At 40.3% G+C, this 16,044-nt stretch overlaps 1 protein-coding gene across 1 annotated transcript in view; it reads left to right on the forward strand.

The window, feature by feature from the left end:
• Positions 1 to 16,044, forward strand: part of EXOC4 (exocyst complex component 4) — a gene marked incomplete at both ends in the record, with an annotated part of 653,799 nt that overhangs the window by 80,776 nt on the left and 556,979 nt on the right. The window contains one exon of the mRNA XM_084230488.1: positions 10,160 to 10,334. Coding sequence (XP_084086614.1) covers positions 10,160 to 10,334 — 175 coding nt within the window. The remainder of the gene's footprint in view (positions 1 to 10,159; positions 10,335 to 16,044) is intronic.

The raw sequence follows: 16,044 nt of genomic DNA on the forward strand, positions 1-16,044 counted from the left end.
GAATGAATATGGAGAAGATGCACAGAAGATAATACTTTCAATAAGAAACGTTTATTTTATTTTTTAATCTCAGCCTTATTCACACGAGGGTCTAAGGATCAGCAGCACAAATGTCACTTGAGAATTAGAAATGCAAATCATCCCAGTGGTGGAGGGGTGATTAGATTGTACCATCTGGGTACAGGGTCGGCAGAGCGCTATGCTTTAGAAGATTCTTATGATTGTGGAAGTTTGAGAACACTCTAACATCACAGACATCAAGGAGTTTTGTAGCATTTATGCTTTGCAAAGCAGTCTGGCATCTGGAATCTCAATGAGTGAGACTTGCCATTGGTGTCTTTGCAGGTAGCGCGGTATTATCATTAATCTCAGATTTACTGAGGGAACTGTGAAAGCTGAAATTGGACAGTTCCCAAAGCTTATTGATGGTGGGATGAAGATGACAAGTGCATGATACCTTTCCACCATGTTACTTTGCTTTCTGGTTTATGTAAAGATGATACCTAACTCATTTGCTGGGCCTGCTTTTATTTTTCCCCAGGCAAAGGGCACTGTTTCCACTGACATATACCCTCTCTCACCCAAACCTTCCATTGTGCTCAGTGGCAGACCTCTAGTGTAGCTATGTAGGTGAGACGTGTGGTCAGCAGCTGAATAAATGGATCCTAATGAACTCATTTGAGAACCAAACTGATGACTTAGTTACCCAAACAATTCCCCTAGAGACCCTGCACATTCTTGTACTAAGAATAATGTGCAATGTATTTTGTACAAGTAAGTGTATATGCGTGTATTCTTATACTTACTAGAATACACCTATATTCTTAAACCTATATTCCCATGCTTATATTCTTATAAGAATATACATCTAAAATCTTGTCCTCTCTGGGAAATGGAGTTGTGATAATTATTCTAACATTCTACTATGGAATGAAACAAAGCTCCCCACCCTCACCTTTATTAAGATATACCTGACATATAGGATTGTGTGAGTTTAAGATATACAGGTGTTGATTTGATATAGTTGATAAGGAATGTGGCTACTCCTATAGTGTTAGATAACATCTGCACTTTGCATAATTACCATTTCTTTTTTGGGGGTGAGAACATTTGAAATCAAGTCTCTGAGCAAGTTTCAAGTATATAGAACCATGTTGCCATAATTGCTGTGGGAGCGTTAGACCCTAGAAGATATTCCCCACATAACTGGAGGTTGTACTTGTTGATTAGTTTCTCTCCAGCATCTGGTAATTACCTTTCTAGTCTTTTTATTTCTCTTTAGTCTTTTTCTGGTCTTCTGGTTCCATTGCTCCATCTTTTGGGTTCCATTGCTCTATTTTTTTTTTTTTTTGAGGCACCTCCTACCATTTTTCAAGGCTTCTGCACTAATTTAAATTCTCACCAACAGTGTCCAAGGATTCCCTTTTCTTTACATGCTTACCAACACTGTTATCTGTCATCTTTTTGATAGCCATTCTACGGAAGTGAGGTGACACCTTATTGCCATTTAAATTTACATTTCCTTGATGATTAGTGCTGTTGAGCACTTTTTCATGTACCCGCTGGCAATTTATGTATCTTCTTTGGAAAAATGTTGTTTCAGTTTCCCTCTCCAATTTTAAATAGAATTGGTTTTGTTGTTATTGAATTGTCTGGGTTAACTATATATTTTGGATATTAGCTCCATACCAGATTTATAATTTACATATATTTTCTCCCATTCCCTAAGTGGGCTTTTTATTTTTGTTGATGGTTTCTTTTGCTATGCAGGAGCTTTTAATTTGATATGGTCCCACTTGTTTATTTTTGGTTTTGTTGCCTTTGCTTTTGCTCTTAAGTCTAAAAATCATTACTAACATGTCAAGGAGCTACCCCTATATCTTCTTCTAGATGCTTTATAGTTTCCGGCATTACACTGAATTCTTTAATCCACTTTAGGGTGATTTTGTGTATAGCAAAAGGGTTCATTTTCAGTTTCTTGCATGTGGCTGTCCTGTTTTCCCAACACCTTTTATTAGAAGACTCCTCTGTGAAAGACTTGTAAAAGATGAATGGATTTATTTTCTAATTTTAGTCATTAATTTGGTATATATTAAAAATAGTTCATTTAAGGTCATCTACACAGCATGGAGACTGTGTATTTGAGAGGCTGACTTGACAAGGACAGATGTGACCCAGGAAGGTGGACCCAGTTCAGTATTCTCTTTATTTTTGCTGTTTCCTCTTCTATTGCTAATAGTTTTTTTCCTGTTCTTTTCATAGTGCAGATGGAGAATTAGTCAGCAGTCTTCAAATAGCAACTTCTTTTAACATGAAGATTGTTATTAATAAGTGGGGAAGCTTATCTCCATCCCTTAAAAGTAGGTGTTAGATAACCTTGAAGATTAAGTGAGATCTATGTCCTGTTGGAAATGAAAAATACTAGCTCAGCCAAGCTTATTAAGAAAATGAATATGTGAGAAAGAGGCAGGTAAAAGTAAGACCATTTTGATAGGAAATAATTTCTTTTAATTTTTATATGAGATATAAGCTCAGAATTCAGTCTTTCCTGATCTTTTTATAGTATAATGATAGCAAAGTATTCTGCGATTATTGTCTTTTTTTTGTCAGTGGGAAAATGCAGAACCCTAATATTAAGGTCTCAGCAGATAAGTAACAGAACAGAACTGATTTCCTACCTTGTGTGTGTGTGTCTTTGCTTTGTGACCAAGTAAGGCAACGTCTTGGCTGCAAACTTGGATTTTCCAGCCAAATGGCTAATTCAAGGTTCCCTGGATGTTAAATTTAGATTCATATAGTTGTATCTCACCTTAAATATTGAACATTTTTCACAGCTTGATACAGCTTTATACCATAGACACTTTTTGCAAATGTGACTGCTCCTTAGCATTTTCTCTTTCTGCCTTTCTTCACTGTCGCTCTTGAAGATGAGCTATATAGGCACAGCTGCCAGTAGGGAGTTAGAAGACCTGGGAAATGAGCAACATTTACCTACATCTATGAAAGGACTGTTTTTATTTAAAAAGAATTTTTATTGCAATAACAATTGTTTATAACATTATATTGGTTTCAGATGGGCGGCAGTGGTTGTTGACATTTATATTCTGACACTGAGTACCACCCACATCTAATTTCCACCCTCCACCCCCCACTTCTTCCTTTCTCCTTTTGTAATCACCATTTTGTTAAGAAGGCTGTTTTCAGAACCTGCCAGGTAATTGGATGTGTGCTTAAAGAATAAATACTTTTTCTTATCTTGATACCTTTCTGTTTTTTTTTTTTAACAAAATAGGTTTTATTGCAATTTAATTAAAGTTAACTCTGAATATCTGTATCTTTCAGCTTATAACTGCTGCTTTAGGTTCTCATGTTTAGGCTGATTAGGCTATCTTTTGAGAGGATAGTTTTGTATGAAATGCTTTTCATTTTGGGCTTCTAAAGCCAGGACGTTATAATCTATCATTTTTCCTTACCACTTGTTATTTGTAATCAGGTCTATACCTCTTTCACCTGCTGGGGCTCATTTTTTAAATTTTTTTCATTTAACATTCACGTACTGCCTATCATTGCTAAATATTAATACAACGATGAAATACAATGATAAGTCAGACAAAGTCCTTACTGTCTGAGTTTATAGTCTAGAGAGCGAGAGGCAAGGATTGGAGGAAAGGGGATTAGTGTGAGGGCTGTTTTAATAATCCCAAGAAGAGCTGATAAGGGCTCCATTTAGTGTAGGTACAGTGCCAGTGGTGTGAAATAGGCGTATTTGAGAGCTGGGGGCGAGGGGAGGAGAGAGCGAGAACTCAGTGATGGATAGGATTTGAGGTAGGGGGGATGTTGGAGATCATTTTGGGGGGCACGTGGTACCATTCCTTGATTTGGGAACGTGAAGAAGTAGTTTGGGGGAGGAATATGATGAGTGCCACTTAAGACATGGTCACTTTGAGGTCTACAGTTCCAGGGAGACATCTGGCCAGAAGATACAATCAGGAGTTCCTCATAGGTGGGAGATTGAAGACTGCGTGGCCGATAGGCTACCCCAGAGGGGATGGAGGACTGAGAAAGGTTCACAGCATTTAAGGAACCAGCTGAGGTAGGTTCCTGAGAAGGTGCAAGCAGAGAGGTAGAAGGAAAGCAGACGAGTAGAGGGTTGTGGGGCTGGTAAAGGGCAGTACCTCAAGGACTGGCCAGTGGGAACAAGTACTGCACTAACTTGACTAAGGCCTGAGGAGTATCTACCAGATTAAGCAAAATGGCTATATGAGCCTTTTGCATGTTTCGTGTTGATAAAGATCAGGGGTAAAACCAGCTTGCATTGAGAAAGGAGAGGCAGTGTAGATAGCTCCGTGGGCATTCCTTCCAGCTGTGGTTTCCCTTGTACGATACAAGATGGCAGTCTCCCTTAGTCCTCAGGGGACATCTTCTAAGACCCCCAGTGGGTGCCTGAAACCACAGGTAGTACCAAATTCTATGTACACATGTCTTTTTTCTGTACACACTCACCTCTGATAGTTTGATTAAAACATTTTTTAATTGAGGTAACATTGCTTCATAGCACTGCATGTGATTTAGGGGAATAGGGTCACACTTGCTCAGATGTATGTTACCTCCCCACACCCACTGCCAAAGAACCCATAGTTGATCAAGTTTAATTTTTAAATTAGGCACAGCAAGAGACTAACAATAATAACTTCTGATAAACTAGAGCAATGATAACAACATACTATAATAAAAGATGCCTGTTTTCTTTCTATCTAATGCATCTGATTGTATGTAATAATATTTTCAGGCTGCAGTTGACCACAGTGAATTGAAACTGTGAAAACTAAATTGTGGGTGGGGAGGGAATGATTGTACTAGTATCTTCTTTGCTTCTTCCCTTAAGTTACTGCCTTTTCCCGTAGCACCTCTAAAAAAGAACAGTTTCAAAACTGAGTCCTTTCTTAATACCCCATCTCTGGGCTTCAGTTTCATTGTCTCTACAAAGGGGATAGCCCTCCTTATTGGTTTGGCCCAAGGATGGAGATAATCCAGGTACAAGTGCTTTGCACAGCGCTTGCCGTGTCGTATCAGGAGGCATTTGGTGATGACTTTGTCTGTTGTCAGCCTCCCTGCTGTCCTTGTCATCTCCCAGGCCATTTTCGGAATCTCCCATTATGCCAGCTTTGGCCACCAGCTCTGTGCCGAGGATTCCAGGATGGGGTGTCTAATCCTAGACTCTAACACTCATGCCTGCGTGGGTCATTCTTTTACTCCGAACTCAGTCATCCATAAAATCCAGCTGAGTGTTTTCTCCATTCTGGGCATCGGATGATGCCATCAGAGCAAGGTGTGATTACATGGAGACTAAAGCAGGGACGCTGCCCTGGCTAGCCGAGGGGTGGGGGGCACACACTCTGGCCCTCGTGATTGTCTCTTTTGTTTGGAGGAATGGCGGGAATGGAGGAATTGGCTCCGACTCCATGAATTCAGCCCCCTTTTGGTATAAGTGACAGAACCCAACTCCAACTCACTTAAAGGGGGAGTTTTATTAGAATGGTGCCATTGTCTCTTACGGAGTCAATACAAGTCGACTTGACTGACTGCGCTGTAGGAAAGAAGAGGCAGCTGGCTGTGGGAACATCTGGAGGAGCTCTGGTTTCTCACCCGCCCGCGGCCCTCCACCCCCTGTAACTGTTAAAGGTACAGAAAGCAAATGAAGGTTATTTTGAAATTTTTGAAATATACTTCTATATAAATCTTTGTTTATAATTTCCATGATCAACTTGTGCTTAGGAATGTCTAATCGAGGAAAATTTGTGTTTGCGGAACTTGAGATTTTGGACAGTTTAAGGCCTTTACAGCTTCTGTGCTACATGCTGTTCTGCAGAGGGCAGGTGTCAGAGCTGGGTTCCCAGTGCCAGGCCTTTGAACCCCTGTTCATACCACATCACCGAACCACTATTTCTTCTTCTTTGTTTATTTATTCATCACCAATGGTGATATTGTGTTTCATATAATCACATACCTTTCAGTCACCTAGAAATAACCTCTGTGTGTGTGTGTGTGTCAGTGTCAGAGATAGAGAGAGAGAGAGACAGAGAGAGAGAGAGAGATTCTAAAGAGCAGAAAGTACATTTCCTTGAAAATTTCAGGTCCTTAGGCTTATTCCTGTATGAGGCCTTTTCTTTTTTCGCCTCTACCCTAGACCATTGGGTATATGAGGCCTTTCTAATTCAATTCACTTTAAGGAATCGTGCAGTAATTTAATGATTCTGCCTGTTCTTTTGTCTCTTAGATCAGTGGTAAGAACCTTAAGTCTCATAGGCTTTGAGTACCCGAGATAACTGTAATGCAATGTTTTATTTCTTCTTTAGTCAGGTTTAATGCTTTGTGGTGAGAGTGGGGTGGAGCGATGATTTTAGTGAGGCTTTGTGTATGTAGGTCATCCTGAGTATGTCTACAGCTAAAGGCAAACACTTATTTTCTCATTCTTGTGTGGGCAGTTGGAGAATGTATATGAATATTAACAACATATTTCTTTCTGGTAGCTTTAAATTGGAGCAGACTAGGGCAGATGGATGTCCTGTGTATGTCAGTGGTTTCCTAATCTCTTTCTTGGATGCATCAGGGTACAGTCTTTTTCCTTTTTTTTTTTTCTTTTAAAGAATGTATATGATGAGGAAAGCTGGCACAGCATGTGATTGGCCTTCGTTTTATTTTCCTGATTAGCCATTCAGTCCTCAATGCACTGCTGAGTTCAGCTTCCAGAGTGTCTCTTGATACCCTCTGGCCAAGGTCTCTGGGGCTGTGTGAGTTGTAAATTCCTCTTTTACCTTACCTGACCTTTGGCTGCTGAGATTCTCTTTTCCTTTGTCTTCTAAAATTTTCCTTCCTGACTTCCTTCTACATCTTCTCAACGTTGCTATTTCAGGGAATGTTGGCTCTGGGCCTTGCTTGCTTTTCTTGCTCTGCATATTATCCCTGGGTGATCTCATCCACTCAAATATTTATCGCTTTTAAAACGTCTAATATCAGTCTCTCTCCTGAGTTTCAGACTTGTGTCTCCGAGTAGCTAAGTCCATAGCACTTAGTCGTAGCTTGTCCATATCCAGACCCAGTGTCTCTCTTTCCAGATGGTTTTGAGTTGCATTTCTGTGATGGCCGATGATGCTGAACAGCTTTTTTGTTTGTTCATTGGTCACTCATCTATCTTGTTTGGAGAGATGTCTTTTCATACCCTTTGTCCATTTTTAAATTGTTTGTCTTTATTATGAGTTGTAAGAGTTCTTTAAATATTCCAATTATAAAGACTTTACCAGATCTGTGACTTGCAGACATTTGCTCCCATTTTGTGGGTTGTTGTTTGGCTTTCTTGATGGCATCCTTGGTAGCACAAAGACTTCTAATCTTGATGTCAGAGCAATGAGTTTTATTAATAGTGCCGTGATTGGGCTGTAGTAAGGTGGATGTTTCTGTGTAGGCAGAACCGCAAGTAGAATCTCCCAACCTCAGGCCTGTCTCTTCCCAGCTACCACTGGACTTGCCCTCTCTTTCCTGTGTAGCATGTCTTGCATCTATGATGGACCTAAGACAGGTCTGCCTTGACCTTGAGCATCCAGGAGTGCCGGAAGTTGGCCTGACATCCACATTTTATCAAGGGATTGTAACCTCCGTGATCTTAAACACCCTGGATCTCACCTAACATGTAACTTTCCCACTAGTTCTTTTTTCTAGATAGAGCAATGCCTCTGGGTGCCGAGTTGCCCTTTTACTGGCAGTCAAATCTGCGGCGATAAGCTTGGCGGCCCTGGACATACCAGTCAGCAGCACCTCTCCATTACAGTTGCTGCTGTTTGGCCAGCATTTGCTGCTTCATTGCTGGTTTGTGGGCCTGGACCTAGGACTTGATATCATTGGGAAGCTGGAAACCAGTGTTTCTCAGGCTTCTGACTGTATGATATCAGAGTGTTGGGGTATAATGAACGGTTATTAAGTTTTGTCAGGTAAGGATTTTTTGGCAATGTAACTGTCATCATGACAGAAAATAACTAAGATTTTTTTTATCAAGAGGGTACAAAAAATAACAGATATAACATTGTGAAAAGTCTTTACATGGTTCCATTTTTTTAATCTGCCATCTACCACTGAAAAACACATTAGGGTCTGTGGATTGATATTTAGGAGACACAGGCACCCATGCTCAGCATAAATCTCTATTTGGAAAGTGCAAACTTCATCAGGTGTTTTCTTGGTGTGGTTCTCTGCTTTGAATTAACTATTTCACCTATTATGTAAGACACGGCTTCTCTCCTCTGTAACTATCTCTTCTGACTCTTGAGGAATTTTCCAGTAACGTGGATGAGAAAGAACTGTTTTAGATACATCTGAATATAAATATGAATTGACCTTTAAAGATAAAAGAAGTCATTCAAAAGGTAGAATGGCTCCTATCTACAATTACAATATGTAATTTCTGGATTATATATGTATATTCTAGACTGGGAGCACTACATAAATTTTTATCGATTCTGTCTCATCTAAATGAAAATGTCAAATAGATATTAGGGTTTTACCGTAAGATAGTTATTGGCTGTCACGTTGGCACATTAATTATAATAATTGGGCTATAAAGAAGCCATAGGACTAGATAATATGCTATACATTTTGATGAGATTGTAGTTACAACCTCTTATTTATGGTAAGAAAATCTTGTTAATTGACACTGCTGACCAGCTCTTTTGCTTTCCTTTTCTACCCTCTTGGATGGTTTATAAGTCTATTTATGAAATGTGAAACAAGAGGCAAACAATACAAAATAAAGGGCCTATTACAAAATTTTCTATAGTCATTCATGGTACACATATTACATCCTTCAGCTAATATTTGCTGATCACTATTCTCACTGCTCCTGAGAATACAGACACGTAGGAAAGCAGTGCCTGCACCAAAAGCCTAATAAAAGAAAGGAGGTAAACTCTCTGACTATAAATAAATGTGGTTCACTTTTTTATTGCATGGCACAGGGGAGCCACATGTGAGAAGCTCCTTAGGAGTGGGGTGAAATGCTATAGAGTTGAGAGGAGGAAAAATGAGTCGAGCCTGGGTGATGAGTAAAACTTAAGACTCAGTGATGGAGGAGTTACTTTGCATCCACGGCACAAAGCTCCTCCCCACCTTGGAAAATACACTCGTGTTCTTGAAGGTAAGGTGCTAAATGCACTGAAAATACACTTGTGTTCTAGTAGATAAGGTGCTAAACGCACTGACGTGGAAATCAACCTTGTCCCAGGCCCCGCTGCTGTGCAACCTCATCTCGTGTCCTTGAGTCTATAAAATTGATGTAATCATATGTGTCCAGCATCTCTCACTATGAAAAATGAGTTAATGCGGATGTCTAAGCTGCCCCCTGTGGTGAAAGTGAGATTGCTTGGCAGGGGTGGATTTTTTTTTCAGGCAACTTAGGCCACATGTTTGAATGGTACTGAGCTCAGCTTCCCACAACTAAAAGGATTAGTGTGCTTACCAAAGTGCCCCATTTATTACTAGGAAATTGTAGATTCTTTGTAACATCTGAACTGTTGTGTGAAAAATTGCCTGAATTCCTGGGAGAAGCTGGCTGTAGGGACAGAGGGTGGTAGTACTGCTATCACTGAAATATGTTAAAAAGGAAAAGTGTTTATTGAACTGCCTGTTGTTTTAGTGACTTTATAACTAGTTTTTATTTTACTTTTTTCTTTACTGCGGTTGCATTGGTTTGTAATATTGTATGTGATTTACACTTCATATGTACGCTACCTCCCCACCCCCACCATCCAGACACCCACAGTCCTTGAGATAAGCCATTGGCTCCCCACCCAACCCCCTACCCCCTTAGCCTCAATTCAGCCATTGTATTTCTAGGGCTTAGTCTTGTCAGTTCCTTTGTTCTTATTTATTTTTTGTTTGTTGTCATTTTCTTACATCTTTCCCATTACATAGCCAAGGAAACTGAGGCCTAGATGAGTTTTCTAAAGTTCTGAGACCCTACTTTTACTTGAAATAAAATGTGTTGAAATCTAACATTGTGCTGTTTACATTGTATTCTGCTACTTCATGTTTTATTTTCTTATAGGCCAGTGGAAACCATTTTCCCGTGTGTGGTTGTGTATAAATGTTAGCTGTTTGTTTGCTTCACTAGGTTGCTTCTAGAACTGCTGGAGTTGCTGTTTGACAAGTTTAATGCTGTCGCCACTGCGCACTCTGTGGTCCTGGGATACCTACAAGACACCGTGGTGACCCCCCTGACCCAGCAAGAAGATGTTAAGCTGTATGACATGGCAGATGTGTGGGTGAAGATCCAAAATGTTCTGCAGGTAGGTGTTTCTCCAAATGCCGCCTTCTTGATTCAGAGAAACAATAGCAACAATAAATCAGCCACCCCGAATATTCCTTTAATCATAAACAGAGTGAGAAAGTGAGGTTGCTGTTCAAAGGTGATGCTGTAGATGTCATGAACCTCTGTCATCTTCAAAAGACCTACTAACCAACTTTTCTTTTGCCAGGCTTTAAAAATGATGAATAGTTTCTCAATAGGTAGCAATCGAGGTTGTAGAGTCCCACTCTGTTAAAGTGTGTCTTACTTCACTGGGATTAATCATATATTAAGGTCATCAATGTTAAAATAATTTTAAACACTATTTTCATGCTTGTAGTCTAATTTTGTGATCATTGTGCTTCAACCAACTCTTGCCTATACTGGGGTAAATGACAGGTCAAGAGCTTGTTTTGAGAAATGAAGAAAAAAAAATCTGTAAGACTTAAATGTATCACTTTGATTTGTTGAAGATCAGAGGGATGATATTACTGTTTGGTATGATGCTGCAGAGATGGTGTTTAGAGATTTTATTATATTTTATCTTCATTTGCCAGGAAAATACATTTGATTTGGTCTGGTCAGATGAAAATTAGAAATACGATTAAGAGTTAGCTGAAACAAATTTAAACTTAGTTAAATAGAAATGACTTGGTTAGACAGTACCTACTAATGAGAAAATTAAGTATATGTAGGGAATTGAAAAATATAACAGCGTAAATGAAATTACTTTCATGGCAAATAGGAGTCTTTGCAGGAAAAAATAAATCATGAATGTAAATTATAGTCATTTTTGAAAGTATAGGCATGTTCCTTCCTGGTAGATTGAATGACTGAATCTTTCATAAACATTTTTTTTTTATGATTTATTGATGGCTCATTAGGAAGAACATAGGTTGCAACTCTATTCCCTGAGTTTGTTTTGCCACCAAGTTAATTACCATGTGCCCATGGTAGGTTCTTGATAAATATTTGTGTGTTGATTGAAATTCTTCTTGATCACAAACTGATTATTTGACATTTCTATCTTGGTTTCCTAATCTGTCATGGAACTCATGTGCTTTTCAGGTCATAGGTTTATTGTAAGGATAATCTAAGATAGTAGATTTTATTTTATTTTATTTTTTTAAAGATTTACTTATTTATACAAGAACCAGGGTACAGGCCAGATGTGCGGGAGGGTGAGAGGATTCACTAGAGACAGAGCAGGGAACAGAACAAGCAGACAGACCAAAGACACTGCTGAGGGGAGCAGCGGGAGAAGTCTACCACGCCGTGTGGGTATCTCCCTGGCCGGCCAGGAATCGAACCTGCACTGCAGAGGCTGCGAACAGCTTCATAGCATGGTGCACAACCACCTGTGCCCTCAGGGAAGTCCCAATAGTAGATTTTAAAATGATGTCAAAAATAGTCAGACTTAGGGGCTTCTGTTTCTGGCCATGGTGAAGTTTACCTCCTGCTGTAAGCAACTCTAAAACTGAATGGACTCAGGCACTTTTCACAGTCAGTGGAGAGAACTGAACACATGGAATGAGTTCCAGATCTCCCAGTTACCAAACTGTGGGGTAGGGACATAAAATCTAGACAGCAGTGGACTGTCTGAGCAGAGGAAACAGAGATTAGAATTCAGAGTTGTGAAAGTGGCTAGAATTTGTGGGTTTGGATAATTGGAGAAGAGAGATTTGAGGAGTCCCAGAAATCGGAAGATTACTGTTGAGCCCCTGGTCATACACGGAGCTGTGCATACCACGAGGTTTGGCAGGGAGCTGCTACTGTGGGACAGTGAGCTGAACAGAGATTGCAGAAGTGGCCAAAGTCTCAGAAGTGTTGGAGTTCAGGCCGTCCATTGTGTGAGAACTTGCTGTTCATCCTGTGCTTTCAGATATGAGTTGAAAAAGGTGTTAAGTTGAGGAATGGGGGATTCTAGACACACAGTGTTGGTCATTCTAGCTCTCTCATAACAAAGCCCAGGCCACATCTCTACAGTATCAGCCTGATCCACCTCTAAGTTGACAGCCTAGTAGAATGAAACTCACTCTAAAGTGTGACACCATCATGTGGCTTATCAATAACGACGCATTTACAATGTCAAGCACACATTTGCACTTGCAAATACTGCAGAAACATGGACTCATAACCAGGATTTTTAATAGTTGACAAAAATTAATACCTGAAATGAAAATTGCACCAGACAGAATTATTAGCCATTAGCATGTTGTTGAATATACAACTTTTAAAATAGTTTTCAGTTTCCTGTGTTTTCTAGTTCCCTCAAAATTTTTTAGCTATAGATCACTGGTTAGTATTAGGATATTCGGTCAAACATAAACAGGTTTACAGCCACCCAAACGCACACATGAACTCATGCTGCTCAATGTAGGAACAGGGGGTAGCATGGCGTGGTATGTTATTTTGAGACATTGAAAGGTTTTCGAGGTTTGTGATGAGCAGGATCCCCTGAGGATCTGGGGTTGGGGGGGCGTTTGGATACACCAACTAGGTGGAGTGACAAATGAGGGATGTTGGCGAGTGACGCAACAGGAATGAATGGCAAGGCAGTTGAGGGATAAGTAAGAAGGAGGAATAGCTGTACCTGAAGGTCTGTTCTGGGGACTAGAAGCTAATTTCGGGTCAGTCTATTTGGGTGCGGGCTTCTGAAAGGCTTTTAGCATTGTCTGAGGAATTTGTGGTTTATCGTTCAACTAATGTTTTTTGTAACTGTGTAGACATTACATTTACCCCAGCCCCATCCCAGCCTTCTAAATGAGATTCATCCCTAGCCCCATTCCAGCCTTCTAAATGAGAATTGCTGTGGATAAAGAATCTGTTTATAGCAAGATTCGGGTGTTAGTCATAACAAGGGCTAAGTGGAGAGTCTGGGGCCTAAGGCAGGGAGACCACTGTGGAGGCTCATGGAGAGTCTCTGGATTAGATCAGGTGCGGTATTGTCTCCTGGTGAAATAGAGAAGATGGCCTTTTATGGGGCCTGTAAAGGAATACAAAGAAGAGAGCAAAGGATTTATAAATCCTTCAGACGTCTTAGAAAAATCCGTGTAACCATCTGTCAGCCTGGTTTCCGATATGCAGATTATTTTAATGATGGTTAAGGGTTAAATTATCAGGGCCAACCATGTACTGTGTATTGGGGAATAAAGATAAACAAAAGATAGAGTTCACTGGACACTGCAGCAGAGTCCAGTTTACCACTAAATTCAGTGTTCGAAGGCCAGCAGGAGCAGCACACATGGGTGCTCTGGCAAGGTGGTATTTAATGTTTGCTCACATGGAGCGCTTAGAAAAGATTTTTGTTTTAAGTTTCCAAGTAGAGCTTTATGACCAGGGCCACAGTTGACTTTTTACATACGCATTGGTGGAATGCTCTTTAGATTAAGATCAACCCTGGAGATTGAAAAAAAATTGAGGATGATAGACACCTGTGCCAGAGTCCAGCTCCGACCGGGGCCGGGTTTCCGTAAGGATGAGACGGTGTAGACAAAGTGAAAGAACGAGGGGAGGGGAAATGAGGTAGATGAGGTAGTGAGGAGACACTGACACTTGATCAGGGTGCAGACATCTCCAGCTGAGGGTCTCAGTGGGCGTTTATTTATACATCAGCAATTGTTATTTGATCATTACATCATGCAATCATGTGATTTTACTTTTACATTGTTTCAGAAATTATTAATGATCATTAACAGTGCACAATCCTTTTTCTAATTTTCCTAGTCTATGATTAACTTGGTCACTTGGTTACATATTTTTCCTAGGTGATGTATGTTATTCAGAAAATAGAAACAGGTGCTACATACAACGTGATTGAAGCAGTCAAGCTAGGTAACTGAAACAAGGCCTAGCTGGCATTGTAAAATCGAGGGCGGTCTTCTATTTCCTGTATAGAACCAAAGGGTCCCAGTACCACGGGAACCGGGTATGTGGTGTGTTTCTTTTGGATCATTTCACCTCCTGGGGCAACTCAGGGCCTTCTCTTGTGGGGGACTTTTGCCAGGTTCAGTTCCATCACTTCTATCAAGTGTGGTTTGTTAGAAAACTCAACGTTACTCATGGTAACTGAACTACAAATTGGAGGACGTGGTGAATTATTGGAAATTGTTTGATTATCAATCATGTTGGAAGGTACATTTTTCCAAACTACTGTGGTGTGCATCACCGAAACTGGCATTGATGCCAACACTCATTGTGTTATTCTAAAGCTTATAGAAAATTTCCATGGTTTCAATAACTGCCACAAACAAATGAAAGGAAGTAGCAGGAGCCAGCTATGGAGCTTTGTGACTTTTCAGAAATTTCCCCATGCCCGGACCTTGTCAGACAGCCTGGGTAGCAATGGCCCGCGCCACACCTACAGTTAAATATGAATGAAGGTGGTGGGATGGTGTGGAATGGTGTGGAATGGCACACCGTGCGAAATGGTGTGCCAGTGTTTAGAGTTCACAGCTTAGTGTTCCTTTAAATCAAAAACTTTTTTTTTTTTTGGTAGAAAAATGTAAGTATCTAATTTATTGAATCTCAGAAAGGACAATAGTATTTGCTCTTTGAAATACTGCGCGGGTTTTTGCTCCTGAACCTGGGCTCTCCCTTGCAGAAAGAATGCGCCCCGAAGCTGGAAGGCTCATTTGTCTCGGTGTGTTTGTGTCTCCAGACAGTTAGCGAGGAGACAAGGATGCAACCATCACAGTAACGGTGTCAAGAGTTTTCTCCTGGTCTCAGCCCTGTGACCACACACCGTGGAACTTCTTTTTCAGCTTTACACTCTTTTTGGAAACTGTGATAATAGAAATACATGTTTTTGCCCTCCTGAGCAGCAGCTGCACCTTCCAAAATGTCACCTCCTCAGTGACACGCGTGTCATTCTGTTGGCTGCACATTTTCAAGTGTAGAAGACTGAGGTACATTGGAACATTTCCGGTGAATTCTGTGTCATGGGAAATAAGAGGCTCACGTTGAGCAAACCCATCCTCTGGGTAGTTAAGAGCATGACCAATAGCTCATTTTTTTCATATCTCATTGCCAAACAAAATTGCCCAGCTAGCTGTTGTTGTTGAAATGTGGAAGCCCTGGTGTGTTACACCGGGTGGGGGAGTTGGCGTGTTCTGTTTCCACTGGTCACCTCCGACGGTGGTGCCTTGATTCTTTTTCTAGAGTATAAGAGACAGGATGCAGAATCATATTGCTTTTGTTAACTGCCACATGAATGTTTAAACAGCGATAAAATTAACCTCATGCAGAGAGAACTTGAAGTTTGCTGTCAGATAAGAAAATCCACAAATATTATTGGTCCTGGTCCATGACCTGGAGGGATTTTTCAAGCAGACAATTGCAATTTCTATTTTGAATGCATGTCTGGAACTAGGTTATTCTTAGGTTTTTGTTTCATTTGACATTTTGGTTAGCTGAGGATTCCATACCTTGAAATTAGCTTTTTCTTTTCTTTTTCTTTTTTTTTTTTTTTCAGTATTTTAGGCTAGATAGCTTGAGATTATTCATGCAGAAATAATTTTTTATTAGCCTTAAAGTGTGTGAATAGCCTTTATTTTGGGTGGTATATTCAAGCCATATTTTCAGCCCGGTCATTGAATCTGCAGAAAGGGACTTGCTCCTTGAGGTTTTGCTCTGTGTCATCAGTGAGAGTGTGCTGCCCAATGAGCAGCAAGAAGTGAACATTGGAAGGTGAATTTAGATTCGCCTCCACT

The sequence above is a fragment of the Talpa europaea genome, assembly GCF_964194135.1.
Source record: "Talpa europaea genome assembly, chromosome: 3".
Taxonomy (NCBI): Eukaryota; Metazoa; Chordata; class Mammalia; order Eulipotyphla; family Talpidae; genus Talpa; species Talpa europaea.